The 17314-nt window shown below is 53.5% G+C and overlaps 2 protein-coding genes across 3 annotated transcripts; one reads left to right on the forward strand and one right to left on the reverse strand.

The window, feature by feature from the left end:
* Nucleotides 1-3007: 3007 nt before the first annotated feature.
* Nucleotides 3008-8495, forward strand: RAB3A (RAB3A, member RAS oncogene family). The gene is made up of 5 exons (XM_077859397.1): nt 3008-3184; nt 4364-4591; nt 5934-6052; nt 6655-6779; nt 7639-8495. Exons 2-5 carry the CDS (start codon nt 4364-4366, stop codon nt 7827-7829), a joined length of 663 nt encoding a protein of 220 aa, XP_077715523.1. The 5' UTR covers nt 3008-3184; the 3' UTR covers nt 7830-8495.
* MPV17L2 (MPV17 mitochondrial inner membrane protein like 2) lies at nt 5426-11735 on the reverse strand. Of its 2 annotated transcripts, none has more exons than XM_077859396.1 (5): nt 11314-11735; nt 10542-10712; nt 9586-9662; nt 9359-9487; nt 5426-6121 (listed from the first exon to the last, which is right to left on the reverse strand). In XM_077859396.1, exons 1-5 carry the CDS (start codon nt 11498-11500, stop codon nt 6077-6079), a joined length of 609 nt encoding a protein of 202 aa, XP_077715522.1. In that variant the 5' UTR covers nt 11501-11735; the 3' UTR covers nt 5426-6076. The 2 variants fall into 2 exon arrangements, with proteins under 2 accessions (XP_077715522.1, XP_077715521.1); XM_077859395.1 differs by lacking the exon at nt 5426-6121 and adding an exon at nt 8546-9285 and having other exon boundaries at nt 11314-11733.
* Between the last annotated feature and the right edge of the window lie 5579 nt (nt 11736-17314).

Consider the following 17314-nt stretch of genomic DNA (forward strand, 5'->3'; position numbering starts at 1 on the left):
AAGAGGCTGTCCTTTGAGCTTGTTTAGTGAGTTCCAGCCTCAGGGCCTTTGCACTCATTGTCCCCCCTTTCTGGAGCATTGTTCCCTCACCTCTCCATCTGGCCAGCTCTTTCTCCTTCAGGTTCCTGCTCAAATGCCACTTCTTTTCAGGGAAGTCTTCCCTAACCTCTCTGGCCAAAGTCACCCTCTCTTCAATCATTCATTCATACATGTCATCCCATCACAGGGCACTTACTGTGTTCACAGGTCTAGGTGCTGGGGACACTAATCTGTGTCTCTAAGCATAGAGCCCAATGCAAGGCTTAAACTCACGACCCTGAGATCAAGACCTAAGCTGAGATCAAGAGTCAGATGCTTAACTAACTCAGCCACTCAGGCAACCCTCAAATAATTATTTCTGATAGCAGATGTGGCAGGAGGGAGAAATATGGTGATGTGATAAGGAGGTGACATGAAATTGGAACCTCTGAAAGGAGGCGGGTGCCCATCAGAGATCTGAAGAGAATGAGAGAGCCAGGCTTAGAAGGAAGTTGGGGAACAGTACTCCAGGCAGAGGGAACAGTGGGCACAAAGGCCTTGAGGCAGGATTGCACCTGGAGCCAGAGGGAGCACCTGACCACCTGACCTGAGGAGAAAGATGAGATGAGGAAGTAGCTGGTGGGTGGTGGGTGGCTAGAGGGCCTGGGCTGTGAGGTGGAGTCTGGACTTGACTCTGAGTGGGGTGGGACTTGGAAGGGTTTAAGGCCTCTTTCTCACTAGCTCTGGTGTCCCAGGCTGTGCAGCAGTTCCCCATTCAACGACCCCTAATTCCAGAGTGGAATGCTGATTCTCTCTCTCTCTCTCTCTCTCTCTCTCTTTTTAAAAAATATTTTATTTATTTATTCACGAAAGACACAGAAAGAGAGAGAGAGAGAGAGAGAGGCAGAGACAGAGGCAAAGAGAGATCCAGGCTCCATGCAGGATGTGGATGTCCCTCCATGCTGGACTCATCCAGGGACTCCAGGATCACACCCTGGGCCGAAGGCAGGCAATAAACGGCTGAGCCACCCAGGGGTCCCAGAATATTGATTCTCAACAATAAAGGCCTTGCATTATTTTTGCTTTATTTTATTTATTTTTAAAAAAGATTTTATTTATTTATCTATGAGAGACACAGAAAGAGAGGCAGAGACATAGGCAGAGGGAGAAGCACCCTCCAAGGAGCTGACTGGGGACTCCATCCCGGACCCCGGCATCACGCCTTGAGCCAAAGTGATGCTCAACACTGAGCCACCCAGGCCTCCCTATTTTTACTTTGAAATACAAATTCCTCTGTGCAGTAGCTGATGCACATTGTTGGGGGGGGGGGCTTCCCTCCTTTGGAAAAACAAAACAAAAAATGACAACAGGTATTTCTCAGTGCCATGCACGTCCAAAGCCCAAAGCATGCTTTTGGGAAGCCTTACAGGTCCTCACCTCCACCAGGGTGTGTGTAGGCCGGTTCCGGGCCAGCCGTGCTGGGGGCCCCCACCGACTGCCAGCCTCCCTGCAGGGGGGAGGTTGGAGATGAATTTATTTTTATTTATTTATTTTTTTATGTTTTTCTCAATTTTCCAATTCTCCGCAGTAGGTTCATAATACTCTTATAGTCCGAGTGGAGGAGAGGAACAAAAATCCTACCCTTAATAAAAAATAGATTTCTCAACGCAAGGGACGTCCGGCTCTTCCAGGGGGCGGGGAGGGGTGGGGGGGCGGGGGGCGGGCTCCAGGCGCTAAGTTATTCTGGTCTCTAGGCGCCTCCGCAGCTGGCGAGCTTTTTATAAACAGGACGCACCCCTCCGCCCCCCACCCCCGCCGCCCCGCGCCTGGGGAGGGAGCAAGATCAGAATTCTCTTGGGGCCACGCTCCTCCTGCCGGGTCTGGGGAGCGGAGTTGAGGGGCAGGGATCCCAATGGGGCATAGGGGCTCATTCTCCCGCACGACCCCCCAATTCTGACATTTCTCCCTCAAGATTTGGGAGAGTAAACGACTGAGCACCGCAGCCCCCAAAGTCTGCACTCGCAGAGTCTTGTTTCCCCAGGATGGAGGGGATCGGTCCCCTGCCTCAGTCAGGAACCAGGGTCGGTAAAGCATCTCCCAGCCCCGTCTTGGAGAGACGTCTTGTTGGGTCTTTGAACCTCGCTGAGACCCTCCCTGTTCCCCGTTGTTGTTGTTTCCTGCAGGTTTGTGGGGGGACTTAGGGGGGGAAGCCATTTCTCTGCCCCACTTCAGCATTATTTTCGAATTTTTCTCCGGAAAGGGGGGGGCGCAGGTAGAGGAGGGGTTCTTGTGTCAGCCCCTTCCTTCTTTTCTAGAAAATAGTTCCCTCGATCCCCAGATCCTCTTTCTTCTTTTTCATCTCAGCAAACAGGACCGGGCATCTACCCACCCGGTCCTCTTTGGGGATCTTACACTTTCCAGAAATTGGGAGGGGTCTCCCTTCACCCCTATTTTGGCTTTTTCTTCATTTGTACTTATTTTGAACCCGTGATTGGGGGGCACTGAGCGTCTCTCAGATGTCTGTTCCTCTTCTAAAATTGGGAATAGTGTTTTTAACCAGAGGTCGCGACACCCAAGACCCGGCGGGGGCCGCGAAAATCTCAGACCAAAGGTGGGAGGGGGCGGGGAAGGGGAACGCCCCCTGAAGACCCAGGCTCTGCGAAGGCCTCAACCTCCCAGCCCTGCAACCACCTGGGAGCCACCATTGGACAGGAGGAGAACAGTGATAGGCTCTGATTGGCTGATCAGTCCGTCGCTCGGGGGCCCTAAGCCAGTGAGAGGGCGCCATTCAGTCCCGCCTCCTTGACGCAGGCAGGAGGCGGAGCAAGTAGGCACCTCCCCCGCGTGCTACTGGGTGAGCACACTGATTCCCGCCCCACTCGTGCGTCAATCTGCGCGGGGGCCCCGCCCCTCCTGGCTCTGCGTGCGTCAGTGGGCTGTTGCTCCAGGCGCGGCTCCGCCCCAGGATGGCGTCACGGCTGCATCTGCATGTGAGGCCCCGCCTCACTCTTTGCAGGACGTCACCGCGGACTGCAGGGGCCTGAGCCGCTGCTGCTGCCGCCGCTGCCCCTGTCGCGCAGCCCCACATCAACGCAGGGGGCCCCGTCACCACCGCCGCCGAAGAGTCGCCGCCGCTAGGGTCACCACCGCATCGGTGCAGGGCAAGGTGAGTTCCCGGGCGGCCTGGTTCGCCGCCTCTCCGGATACCTACATAACCTTCATTTGACTGATGGGATTGCCGGGGTAGGGGAGAGATTGGCCGCGCTGAATGGGGGGGAAGGATGCGGCAGTCACAGCCCTTGTCGGGGTAGGGCCCTGGCTCCCCCTACCTGCCGGGTCCTCACCCTCACCCCCACCCCCCACCCCCGGCCTCTGCGGCGGAGGGGGAGGGGAGGCGAGTGCCTTGCGGGAAGCTGTGCGCGCGGGAGGCTCTGTGCGTGCGTGCGCGTGCGTGCGTGCGGTGTGAACACGCGTGTGCGCGCCCGCCGGTGCCAGCGGGTCTGTGTGCAAACCCTTTTGCTTATGTACCGGGGTATGCTCGGGTGACCCTGCGGGTGTCCCGGCCCCGGTGAGTGCGTGCTGCACGCATGTGAAAGGAGACGCATGGACTGTGCGTGTGCCTGCACGTCGTGTGCATACGTGCACGGGACTGCGTGTCCGCGTGGGTGACGTGTACACGCCTGCATGGGTGGAGGGCACCCTGCGCACGGTGGGTTGGCATGTGTGTAAATGTGTGTTGGTGTGCGGACAAGTGTCTGCGTCTCGTTTCCTGTGCACCGAATGTATTCGACTCTCGTGTGCACACGCGTGTACGGGTGTGTTCCCTGCTGCGTGCACGTGAGCAGGTGCACGCCCCGCCCTTATCACATGACCAGCTGTCTCAGCCCGATCCCTCCTAGCTTGGGAGCCTGGGGGAAGGGGGTGCTGCGACGCACATCCCCGCGGGGTCGTACACGCGTGTGCACGTGCGCCCGCGCGGCACCCTTCTGAGACACATGAATGATTGATGGGGGGCGGGGCCGGCTGCAGTCAGCCCTGCCCGCTCAGCTTAGGGTTTAGGATTACAGCCCGACCTAGGGCGAAGGCATGTTGGAGGGGGCCCAAGGGGTGTCCCCATGTCCATCTTTCTGAGCTGCTCCCTTGACACTTTTGGCCTTTCAAGGTCACAGCCCGCCCTTTGCCGTGGGCCCTACCGTTAGTACAGGGGCTCCTGATGAGATAAGAGTAATCTATAAACACTAGTCCTTCTCAAGAGCTCTGGAATTCTCTGTATCCTCTGCCTGGAGCCTGGGCAGCTGGGTGCGAAAGGGGACTCTTCAGGCTCACCTACACCCTGCACACCCAGATGGCGTCCGCCACAGACTCGCGCTATGGGCAGAAGGAGTCCTCGGACCAGAACTTCGACTACATGTTCAAGATCCTCATCATTGGCAACAGCAGCGTGGGCAAGACCTCTTTCCTATTCCGCTATGCAGACGATTCCTTCACGCCTGCTTTTGTCAGCACTGTGGGCATCGACTTCAAGGTCAAGACCATCTACCGCAACGACAAGAGGATCAAGCTGCAGATCTGGGTGGGTCCAGCTGGGGAGCTTCCGTCCCTATCACTTTGCCTTCCCAGAAAAGCAGCCCCAGCTTTGCCTATTTCCTGTTTGGATTCACTCACACACTGGGTGTTTATCAGGTGCCTACTGTGTATTAGGAGCTAGAGGCCCAGAGTCCTCCCATGGGTGCCTCATCACTGCTCTCTGGGAGTGGGGAAGGAGCAAATGCTGGGTCCTTCCATGGGTGCCTCATCACTTCTCTCTGGAAGTGGGGAAGGAGCAAATGCTGGGTCCTCTCCTCTGTGTATTACTGAGAGCATCACTGGGATTGGTGCCTCAGTTTCCCTATCTTTCAGTTCTTTCATGTGAGTCTATATGATGTTTCAGCCGGATCTTGGCCCCCCCCCCCAGCCTCATTCCCTGGGACAGGAACAGGCAACCTTCCTCAGGGTCTACTGGCCACCTCCCTTAGCCCCACAGGGGCCCAAAGGAACCTGTTTAATCCCAAGCCAGAGCTGTCCCTTCTCTGTTCATTGCATTCCCATGGGCCACCTGGCCCGGGAGACCTCGCCTGCTTTGTCTCCCACCTCCACTGCCTCACTGTTCCTCTGATGTATCAGGCACACTGATACAGAGACCCACTTCAGGGCCCCTGCTCCAGGCTCTGTCCTTTGCCCAGATTGTCCTTCCCCCCAGTCCCCGTATGGTTCCCTCCTCACCTCATCCAGCTCTCAAAACCATACCCTCACCCACATTGCCCTTCCATCTTTGTCAGACTTTATCTTCCCTCTCAGTCTTCATCACCTCCAACATAGGATACGTTTTCTTCCTTTTTGTGTTTATTGTCTGTTTCCTATAGAATTGGGTAATCAGTAGGCAGTGATTTTTGTCCATTTTGTTAACATCTGTGTCCCTGGTGCTCAGCCCAGGGTGTGGCACACACAGGTCAATGCCCAGGTACGTTGAATGAGTGAGGAAATGATTCTCTAGGTACCCGCCTCTGGAGGACAATTGAGCACAATGTTCTCTGTGTAGGTGGGCAGCTTGCTCCCCTGGCCCATTTTGCCTTTGGGCAAGCCCCCTGCTCCTTCTGGTCCTCAAGCAGGCTGGACTGGACAATCTTGGAGCTCATTTCCACTGAGGAGCTTATGTACAGGGCCTGACTCTTGTCTTTTTAAATTTTTAAAAAAGATTTTCTTTATTTATGGGGAGGTGGGGCAGAGACAGCAGAGGGAGAAACAGGCTCCCACAAGGAGCCCAATGCAGGACTTGATCCTGGACCATAGGATCAAGCCCTGAGCCAAAGGCAGACGCTTAACCACTGAGCCACCCAATGGTGGCTGACCCCTGACCCCTGTCTTTTCTTCCCCAGGACACAGCAGGGCAAGAGCGGTACCGGACCATCACCACAGCCTACTACCGGGGTGCCATGGGCTTTATCCTCATGTATGACATTACCAATGAAGAATCCTTCAACGCTGTGCAGGACTGGTGAGCACACCTTCCCTTCGGCTCTCAGACCATCTTCAGAGCTGGCTTTGATGCAAAGCCCCAGTTCCCCTGGCAGAAATGTAAATCACAATATCGGGCTCTCAGACCTGCTCTTGGGTCTGTAATAACTGAAACGTGGTGGCACTGGCTCAACCAGGGGGAAAGAGGGTTTCATCTCAGGTGGAAAAATGAAATTGTCAATTTATAGGCAAAAAAAAAAATAAGGGAGGGGTCAGAAAATATAAGGATGGTTTGCACAGGATGAAGGATCTATATGAACACATTTCTGCCCAAGGTAGTGATAAACTTTAAGGACATTTCTGAATTGGCAGAGGACGGAGAAATTCTTGCCTCCGGGGGACAGGGATCCGGGAAGGGTGGGAAATTCTACAGGAAAGGGATTTCCAAGATCAGGGAGCCATGGGTCTGTGTTCCTGGCAAGACAAAGGGCGGAAGGAGGGACCGAGCTGGCCAAATCCAAGCAATAATCTGCAGGTGGGGGGCTAGAGTGTGGTGAGCAAGGGGGAGATTAGAGGATGGTGGAGCTAGGTTGCTGCCAGCCCTAGCCCACCCCACCCCACCCTTGTCACTGCCTCCTCCAGGTCAACCCAGATCAAGACCTACTCATGGGACAATGCCCAGGTGCTGCTGGTGGGCAACAAGTGTGACATGGAGGATGAACGGGTGGTGTCGTCGGAACGTGGCCGGCAGTTGGCTGACCACCTTGGTGAGTGCCCAGTGGGGCTGCACACTTGCAGCCTAAGAAAGGGACACTGGGGCCCTGAAAGGGGAGGGGACACACCCAAGATCTCACAGCAAAACCAGGACAGTGTCTAGATTTGAATCCAGACAATTCACACTGTTTGCAAATGGCCTTGAGCCAGGAGCCAGATCTTGACGGATGCCTAGGAGTTCGTGGTGCAGTTACTGATTTGTTCAGATATCTTCACTGCTAGCCTCATGTTGGGTTGCTGAGCCCAAGAAGCCTCATTTTGTGGGGTAGAGGGGGAGATCTGGGCTGGGGGAGTGTAAGGGGGGCAAGCTCTGCCTGGTGTAGGTAAGACCTGGAGGACGGCACTGGATCTGGTGCTGAAGCAACGGGTGGTCAGACCAAACTTCAGGCAAAGGACAGAGGTAGGTAAGATCCTGAGTGTTCTGGCAAATAATTAATTTTATATGGCTGGAATGTGGGGTTCACCTGGGGGAAATGCACACCCTGAACCACATGCCGACGATCTGGGATTCCTGCAAGGGCAACAGGGAGCCAGAGGGTGTGTAAGCAAGGGAGGGCACAGGGGGATGTGCCAGATACTGCCAGGGCCAGTGTGTGGGTTAGGCTGGATGTTGGGAGTGGGGAAAGAGGTCTTGCTGGGGGCCTGGAGACGAGATGGGGACAGTTTTATGGGGAAGGAAGGAGTACAAGCAACCTAGGGCTGACCTAGTCCAGTGTCACCTCCCTGCAGGACTCTGGTGCCGTTAACGTGGTTGGCACTGGGAATCTCCAGATGTTCTCTGCCCTCAGAGAAGCATCCCCAGGAGGGTGGAGGGGGAACCAGAGTCCTCATCCCTTCCTTCCCCAACCACAGGCTTTGAGTTCTTTGAGGCAAGCGCCAAGGACAACATTAATGTCAAGCAGACCTTTGAGCGCCTGGTGGATGTCATCTGTGAGAAGATGTCCGAGTCATTGGACACGGCTGACCCTGCAGTCACGGGTGCCAAGCAGGGCCCACAGCTCACGGACCAGCAGGCGCCTCCACACCAGGACTGCGCCTGCTGAGAGCTGCCCTGCCCCGCCCCTGCCCACCCCTGCCCACCCCCTGGGCCTGATCCAGTCCCCACTGGCCCAGGGCGTGAGACCCCTGCCCCAACTTAGCCCCTCACCCTTATTTATTATTGTAGTTATTTATTTATTTATTGGAGATGTCCCCCAGGGGCTCGGGCTCCCCAACTACCCCGTGTCCCACCCTGTACATACGGCCCTGTCCCCACTCTGCTGTGGCGTGTCGTGGCCCTGTGAACTCACTGCTCACCCTCCTCTCAAGACCCCACCTTTTTTAAAAGTCACCCCCATCAACAGTTACCGGTTTTGAAGAGGGGGCCCGATGACACCCCAGGGCAGGCTGTTGGGTGGTGGGAGGTAGTCGGGTCTGCCAGCCTCTTGGCTGGGTCGTGGTGGGCCAAGGCCACTGGGGGGTGGGGGTGGGGGGTGTCTCAGCATGGACCCTGGGGTAGATCAGAGCCAGGTAATGGCCTGCCTGGCTCCTCACCCCCAAAGTTTTACCCTTTTTTGGAGGTGAGGGCTGCTGTGGGTACTCGCCACCCTGGGACACCCCCAACACCAGGCCTGTTCTGACGTCATGAGTGTCAAACATGCCCCCCAGATCCCCAGGAGATGTCATGACAACACTACACACACCCAATAAAGCGAATGGATGACGCTGTGTCCCTATGAGTGCCAGCCTGCTAGCGGTGGCCTTGGTCATCCACAGGATATTCAATGTCAAGAGAATTTAATAGAATTTCCACAACCTGCAACCTGAATATGAGACTGGAGGCCACCTGGCCCTGCCTAAGCCTCCAGATTCTCCAGGCTGGGCCCTACTTCAAGGGAATGGAGTGTGTCCCTGACCTTGGGCTCAGGGCCCAGCCCACAGTGGTGTTGAGGGGTTGGGGGATTGGGACTGGGTGGCTCGGGCTGGGTGCTGCAGATGGGGCCATCTGTCACTGGTTCATGGAGGCCTGCTGTGACGGGGCTCCTGGATGACCATCTTTATGGCTGTGTTCCAGATGAGGAAACAGGTCTTGTACTGGGCTTGGAAGGGGCAGCCCAGCCAGATGCCTAGGGTTTGGGGAGGGGCCAGGACCAGGCCTGGCCTGCTGAGAGTCAGTCTTGCCCTGTCTGGCATCCACTCAGGAGGTCTGGGGCAGCTCTGTCTGCCTGGTGCCCAGGGCCACACAGCTTAGGGGTGGATGGGCCCAGGATCTGTCCGTGCAAGAGGGGTCTGGTCACACACCCCATTCACCCCTCTGAACTCTTCACCAGGCAGGTCCTCACCCACCTGTCTGGTGGTTGAACTCAGTCTTGGGGGACAGATGCAGCAGGGACCTGGCCGATGTCACATCAAACAGCAGAGAGGGGCTGGGTCTTCACGCTGCCGATGACCAGCTCCCCACCCACCTGCTGTGGTCTGCAGATTGTCATAGGCCCAGAAGGACCTCACCCTAGAGTGGAGCTGCACCATTTGGGGTTTACACATGTGGCCCCTGAGGAGTCCCCTGGGTGCCTGGTCCGCCCACCGTGCTCACCCGGTACTTCAGGTAGGAGAGGTACGTGTCCCAGCCCAGGGTTAGGCCGTTGATGTAGGTGACTCGGAATTGGGTGGGCACGAAGAGAAAGTTCACCAGCTGCGCAGCTGGCCAAACGCACCAGTCGGCCTGCGGGGAGGGGTGGAGTGTGGTGAGGGGAGGAGCCCTTGTGGGAGGGGAGCAGCTGTGAGAGGCAGGGGCAGGGAGTCAGGGGGTGGGCGGCCCACCTTATAGAATTCCCAGAACTTGTCTCGCAGCTCCTGGCAGCTCTCATCCAGGGTTTGGCCCTCCAGGCAGCCAATGCCTGGGAAGGAGACAAAGAAATTAGAGTATCAGGGGCTGGGGAGTACTGGTGACGGAGCAGATAGGGCAGGAACCCTGAGGGTCAGGGTCCCAGGCAGATAGCCCAAGATGTTTAAAAGCCTTGCGGTGGGAAGGGCCACACACAGCAGAGTGGCTGGTGTGGAGAAACAAGGCAGAACAAGTTGGTTCCAGTGAGGGAGAGGTCCTAAGTAATCACACATCCCCTTAGGGGCACCTGGGTGGTTTAGCAGGTTAAGTGTTAAGTGACTCTTGGTTTCAGCTCAGGTCATGATCTCAGGGTCCTGGGATTGAGCCTGAATTGGGCTCCTTGCTGGTTGTGGAGCCTTCCTAGGATTTTCTCTCCCTCTTCCCTCTCTCTAAAAACAGACACCCCAAAGGATGAAGATGCACCCTTCCTGAGGCTGTTTTATTCCCTGTCTTTCACAAAGGAGGAAACTGAGCCTGGGGCGGGGGCGACAGTCTTCCCAGAGCCAAGGGCTGGATGACTGCACCCTGTCACCCCCAACCTCAGCAATTCTTCCTTCAGCCACAGGGCCTTTGCATAGGCAGTTTTTCATGCCTGCTGGCTCCTTCTTCAAGTCTCAGCTGAGTGTCCTCTCCTCTGGGCAGCCCTCCCAACCACTGCCCACAGCCCCACCTGTACTGCTTCATCCCTCCTACACTAAAGCACCATTGTCTGATTCTGCTGTTCATGCCTGTCCCCAGTGGGTCTGTCCTGTCACCACTGTGACCTAGCACCCAGTCCAGAGCCACACAGAGGAGGCACATCAGAAATGCATCTCAGCCTCCTTAAAACAAAGCTGGCTCTGCCCCTCCTGACGTATGGAGAGGCAAAGCCCAAGCTCACAAGGCTCCTTACCCAAGAAATACCAGATGCCTAGCAAGGGAGAGGCCACGAGCTGGTCGATGAGGACCTTCCTGAGGACGTTCCGGAGGCCAGAGAGGCCAGATGCTGGGAGCAGGTGGTCCAGCCAGAGGTACCAATAGTGCAGGAAGGGACCCATGCTGCAGCCCACTGCAAACATGCTTGCTGAAAGCAGTTCAAGGGTCAGGGGGAGGCCAGCAACTCCCCCCAACCCATTCCTTCCCTGGTTAACTTCCCTCCCTGGTGAACTTGAAGCCGCCCCAGAGCCCGCCTGTATGTTCTTCCGTCACAAGCCCCATTGCCAGGCACTGGTCCTCTCTCGTGCTCTGTCCTCATCCCCTTCACCACCCTGTGAGCGGGTTCTACCATTGCCCTGCTTTCTGGAGGAGGAAACAGGTACAGCAGGTTGGGAAATGTGGGGCCAGTGCGCAGTCCCAGGGTGGCTGGGTCCAGACGCTGAGCTCTTGATGTCCTTGGTGCGGCTTCCCGTGCCCAGGGCTTGGGCTCCGTGCACGCGGGAGGGGAGCGGACGAGGGCGTGGGCGGGGACGAGACGGGTGGGTGGGAGTGGGTCCGGAGGAGACAGGGACCATGAAGGAGGAGGCAACCGAGACCTCGGGTGGGGCGAGGGCGGAGACCCCGGGATGGAGAGAAGGGACGGAGGCCTAAGCATGGGCTCTGGGGGGTCTTGGATGCACGCAAGGTCAGGGGTCCTGCCGGGAACTGAAGCTGGGGTCAAAGGTCCCCCGGGATCCAGGGCTCCTCACCTGAGCGCCGGGGATCGAACTTCTGGCCAGGCCGGGCGCGGAGCTCCCAGGATTGGCGCACGCCGTCCCCCGCCGCCATGAGAGTACCACAGCCCAGCGTGTTGGTGACGAGCAGCGCACGGCCTTGGAACAGGGGCTGCCCCACGGCCCGGAGGCCGCGCAGCCAGCGCCAGCCGCCGGAAGCCATAGCCCGCCGCGACTCGGGCCCCGGCGCCAGGGTCGCCCTTCCCGGGCGGGCCAATCGCTCGCGGTCCTCGTGATCGGCACGCCCGCCCCAGTCCTCACCAGTCAATCGCGGACCGCTCGGCGTCCCCCTTTGCCGGCTGGAGATGTGTTAACCAGTAAAAGACCGGCATCCCATCCCGGGCCAATCGCGGAATGAAGCCAAGCCCTGCCTTCCGCACCTTACGGGCCAATCGCAAACAGGCGTCTCCCCGCCCCCGCAGATCTATCGCTGCCTCGCCACCATCGTTTCCCCGCCCCTTTCTGCGCCGGCCTATGGACAGCCGTCGCCACACTCTACTGGCCAATCGCAGCCTAGCCTTACGCCGGCTGTCCCGCCTCCCGTGTGGAGCTGGCCAATCACGCTCCTTCGCCTAGGTGCCCTCTAGACGCTCAGCTTCTCCCGGAATTCCAGAGGGAGCCGAGCGGGGGCTCCCGCGGCTCCCGCAGCGGAAGTCTGATCCCGCAAAGCCTCACGGAAGTTGGGGGCGGGCCGCGCGCCCCGGTAGGATCCTGACCCAGGCGTCGACCTTGCTCCTCACTTTAGCTGGGTACCTGACTTCCGATCCAGAATAATAATGGTTAAAACGTTAGGTTCTGGGCAGCCCGGCTGGCTCAGCGGTTTGTCGCCGCGTTCAGCCCGGGACGTGATCCTGGAGACCCGGGATCGAGTCCCACGTCGGGCTCCCTGCATGGAGCCTGCTTCTCCCTCTGCCTCTGCCTCTCTCTCTGTGTCTCTCATGAATAAACAAATAAAAACTTTTTTAAAAAGTTAGGTTCTGGGGACGCCTGGGTGGCTCAGCGGTTAAAGCATCTGCCTTCAGCCCAGGGCGTGATCCTGGAGACCCTGGATCGAGTCCCACATCGGGCTCCCTGCATGGAGCCTGCTTCTCCCTCTATGTCTCTGTCTCTCATGAATAAATAAATTCTTAACACACACACACAAAACGTTAGGTTCTGTTCTGGGCACACTACGTGCTATAACCTCCTTCACAGCAGCTCTACAAACAACTGCATCTGTTTTACCTCCTGTGTTGGGGGGGGGTGTACGAGTTTCCATGGAAACGTATGCGTGGCTTACACGTGACTTACAAAGGAGCCGGGTGTCGCAAACTGCGGCCCGCGGTCCAAATCCCCGTAAAATCCCCGTTTTGTTTTTGCGAGGCTCACGAGGTGAAAGTGTTTCTTATATTTCTTTCTTTCTTTTTTTAATGATTTTATTTATTCGTGAGAGACACACAGAGAGAGAAAGGCAGAGGGAGAAGCAGGCTCCATGCAGGGAGCCCGATGTGGGACTCGATCCCGGGATTCCAGGATCACACCTTGGGCCGAAGGCAGACGCTCAACCGCTGAGCCACCCAGGGACCCCCTCTTATATTTCTTTAAATGTGTTAAGGAGTATCACGTTTCTGGACGTGAGAGAATCCGTGTGGAAGCTCCGTTTTCCTTTCCAACGGATGAACTCTTGAACTGGGGCCAGAGGCACCCAGCGTTTTACAAGCAGTTGCTCCATAAAATTTCAACAAAGCACTTGGCATTCAGATCATATGGAGAAAGTAAAGTTAATAAATACCAGGGAGGGCAGCCCGGGTGGCTCAGCGGTTTAGCGCCACCTTCGACCCCGGGCGTGATCCTGGAGACCAGGGATCCAGTCCCGCATCGGGCTCCCTGCATGGAGCCTGCTTCTCCCTCTGCCTGTGTCTCTGCCTCTCTCTCTCTCTGTGTGTCTCTCATGAATAAATAAATAAAATCTTAAAAAAAATATCAGGGAGACCGTTTCATTTGATAGCACCAATAAAATAATAATCAGAAGTGACTCAAGTAGTCAATGATGTGAGAAACAGAGGCAAAAGAAGCATTTAATTTCCTTACTACCTACAGCCCACTGACAAGTCCTTGAAACAGGCAGGGTGACATTCCTCTAGGAACTCAGCTGCCTCGATGATAATACTTTGCTGAGGGCGAAAGGCGACTGTAGCCCGGCCCTCCCTCCCCCCAGGATCCTGTAAGTCTACTTTAACATAAAAATTCCTTCAGGAACTTCCATTATCTCTACCCCTCCAGATACATGTAGGCGATCATTCCCCAAGCATGTGATCCACCCATATACATCTGAAAGATCTCATGACTAAGGTTTATTTTATTTATTTATTTATGACTAAAGTTTAATTAGACAGTAATAAATGGCCTTTTCCTAACAATAGCTAGCCCCCTCAAAGTCCTGGAAACCCTGCTTTCAAATTCTTTAGAGATTTAAGCTAGCCCTTAACCCCCTCCCAACTTGGAAGTATATAACTGGCCACTCCTCACTACCCCAGTGTAGCTGTTTCACCCTATGGATTCTGTCCCCATGCTTTAATAAAATCACATTTTTGCACCAAAAACGTCTCAAGAATTCTTTCTTGGCCATCAGCTTCAAACCCTAATATCTTTCCTACATTAGTACCAAATTAGCAGGTTTTATTTTTTTTTTTCTTTATCTAAGTCATGTAATTACCTCTTCCTTCTTTCTCATAAAACCCCCTTATTTTCCCTACACAAGGGAGACACTTTTCTGGTTACTCTGGAATTTGTGCTCCCAAATTGTAATTCTGAGACCCCAAATGAAATATTTTTTTCCTTTTCAGTCTTTACATCCTTTTGTCAGTTGACAAAAGGTTGGGGGTAAAATCAGAATACTATTCTGTGACATGAAAATTATATGAAAATAAAATTTCTGAATCCATAAATAAAGCTATATTGGAACAGAGCCTTACCCATTTGTTTCTGTAGTGTGTACTCTCACTACAATGAATAGTTGCAACAAAGACTGTATGGTCTGCAACAGTTAAAACTATTTACTATATGCCTCTGTACAACAAAAAAAGTTATCAGGGCACTGGCTGGCTCAGTCTGTGGAGCAGGTGGCTCTTGAGCTTGGGGTTGTGAGTTCAAGCCCCATGTTGGGTGTGGAGATTACTTAAGAGTAAAATTTTAGGGGCTCCTGAGTGGCTCAGTTAAGCATCTGCCTTCGACTCAGGTCAAGATCCTGGGGTCCTGGAATCCAATCCTGCATCTGACTCCCTGCTTTCCCCCAACACCTATGGCCTGCTTACACACACACACACACACACACACACACACACACACCCCTTGTGCTGGCTCTCTCTCTTTGTGTCAAATAAATAAATAAAATATTTTTTTAAAATCCGAAGAATAATATCTTTTTTTTAAAGATTTTATTTATTTATTCATGAGAGACACAGAGCATGAGAGAGAGAGGCAGAGATACAGGCAGAGGGAGAAGGAGGCTCCATTCAGGGACCCCGACATGGGACTCAATCCCAGGTCTCCAGGATCACAACCTGGGCTGAAGGTGGCGCTAAACCGCTGAGCCACCCAGGGTTCCCCAGAATAAAGTCTTTTTAAAATTTTTTAAAGAAAGTTTATTTATTTACTCATGAGAGACACAGAGAGAGAAGCAGACATAGGCAGAGGGAGAAGCAGGCTCCCTGTGGGGAGCCCAATGCAGGACTCTGGACTCAATCCCAGGAGCCCAGGATCAGACCTGAGCTGAAGGCAGACCGTTAACCACTGAGCTACCCAGGCATCCCACAAATAAAATTTTTTTAAAAAAGGTTACAATTTATTTTACCCTGCCTTTGAGGACACCCTTCAGGGATTTCTGATTTTGATTTAACGGGAGCTATTTTATAAACTCTGTAGTTATAAATGATTATGGTGAAGAATAATTTTTGCTTATAGACATGCAAATAAACCCTGCCGGGTGGAGAGACACTTCCTCCCCAATTTCCTTTCCCATTAATTTGCATGTTTATTTTACTATCCCTGATTTGAGTCCTGCCTGGCTGGATCTTCTTAGAAATGTTTTTCTTTTCTTTTTTTTAGAAATGGTTTTAACACCTGACTGGTTCTGCTTATTAATAATGAGATAACAATAATTTTTAACACGTGCTCATTTTTATATCTATAGGAGAGTCACAATTTTTTTTTTAGAAAATTATCCTTTCGCACTTCCATTTCTGTCAGGTACCTCAGCCTGGTATTCCAGTCACTAGATTCCCCTGCATCTTGGTGGAAAACCACCTCCAAAGTGGCTGAAAGGTGGGGAAAACATCACATCATTCACAGAACAGAGTCAAGTAGACTTTCAATAGAGAAGTGCATTTCATGGAGGTTGACATTCTGGTGACCAAAAGGGGTAAGTAAGGTCATTTTGTTTGTTCTCTGTTTTTTCATTTTGTTTTCCTCTTTATACATTGGTGCTTTGGCTTTGATGCCTTTGTGATGGATAATGTCACCTGCATCAGTGGTGTCAGAGATTGGGAATTTGTCTTTATGGTTTGACCATTCGGTGATTTTGATCTGTAGCTTTCTAGTTGTTGGCTTCCATCCGGAAGAAGAGCTTTTGCCCTCTGGATCTGTGATATGCAGTATTTCTGTGGAAGGAAGTCAGGATATGCCACTGAAAAATGTACCACTCTGGCAGACTGATTTTTTGAAAGATAGCAAGATGCATAAAGGGCATACTGAGCTTCTCTTTTTCTTCCTGAAAGCAGGAGATAAAATTCCCAAGTTGAAGGTGCCCTCCCTGTACCAGGAGGAAGAAACACCATGATCACCAGAGAGAGGGAGTTGGGGTGGAGGGAATCCGTACGAACAGACCTTGTTAAAATAATTTATCTTTCTGTAGTCTCTACATATACTTTGGCTGCTTTTCCATCACTGTCCCCCTCTGTTGAGTCTAATAAATAAACACTGAGGTCTAATTACTTCTTGGGTCTTCCTTTTTCTTACAAGGGCTCCCATGCGTGTGTAAAGAAAATCCATATCCTTTTCTCCTGTTAACCTAGCTGGTGTTAGTTTCAGCTGGAAACCCTCCTGTTTGGTAATGAGGATGGGTTCACATTGGCTGGACCTGTTGGGCTCTGGGACCTGCAGCTGAGAGGTCCTGGGGCCCCATGAAGCCAGCAGATAAGGTAAGAATTCTCACCTTATTGCTTTTGGATCTCAGTCTGTTGGGAGAGGATGGTAAGGATGGTAAAAATTTCTTTGTCCCTTCCCTTCTGGGTTCCCCAGACTGGCAGGAGAAAAAGCATTTGTAAGGATTATTATTTTTTTTTAACATTTACAGGACAGTCCTTATTTTAAAGATTTTTAAATATTTTTTATTTATTCATGAGAGAGAGAGAGAGAGAGAGAGGCAGAGACACTGGCAGAGGGAGAAGCAGGTTCCACACAGGGAGCCTGATGCAGAACTTGATCCAGGACTCCAGGATCGCACCCTGGGCCAAAAGCAGGCGCCAAACCGCTGAGCCACCCAGGGATCCCCAGGATTAATTCTTTAGATCCTTTGTGACGCTGTATATTTGTTTTTGGGTACCCATTTGTAGATTCCTCCCTCCTAGAGACAGCTGTTGCTTTGCTGGATGTTTTCTTTTGTGTGCTGAGAGCTTGGTTTGGCTTGCTGTGCCTGTCTTATCAGGCCTGCATGCTGCAAGGGACCAGCCATCAGGTTAGGAGCCCTGAGAATATGTAGGTGATCAAGCAGAAATATGGGTTGCACCCCATTTGTGCTAGGGTTATTGTCAGGTCTCAGGAGAATTATCTGTCTCTCTTTCTTTTGGCTGTCTTTGGGAGTGGCTCTGGATCTTGGGAAGAGTGCACCTTTTTGTATCCTCTTTGGGGGCAACTCTTGTGTCCCTGGTTAGATCATAAAAGGCTTTGGTCTGGGTTTGGGTTCTGAATCACTTGGAATAGGTATACTTGGTTAAAAAAA

Source organism: Canis aureus, chromosome 19 (genome assembly GCF_053574225.1).
Source record: "Canis aureus isolate CA01 chromosome 19, VMU_Caureus_v.1.0, whole genome shotgun sequence".
Lineage (NCBI taxonomy): Eukaryota > Metazoa > Chordata > Mammalia > Carnivora > Canidae > Canis > Canis aureus.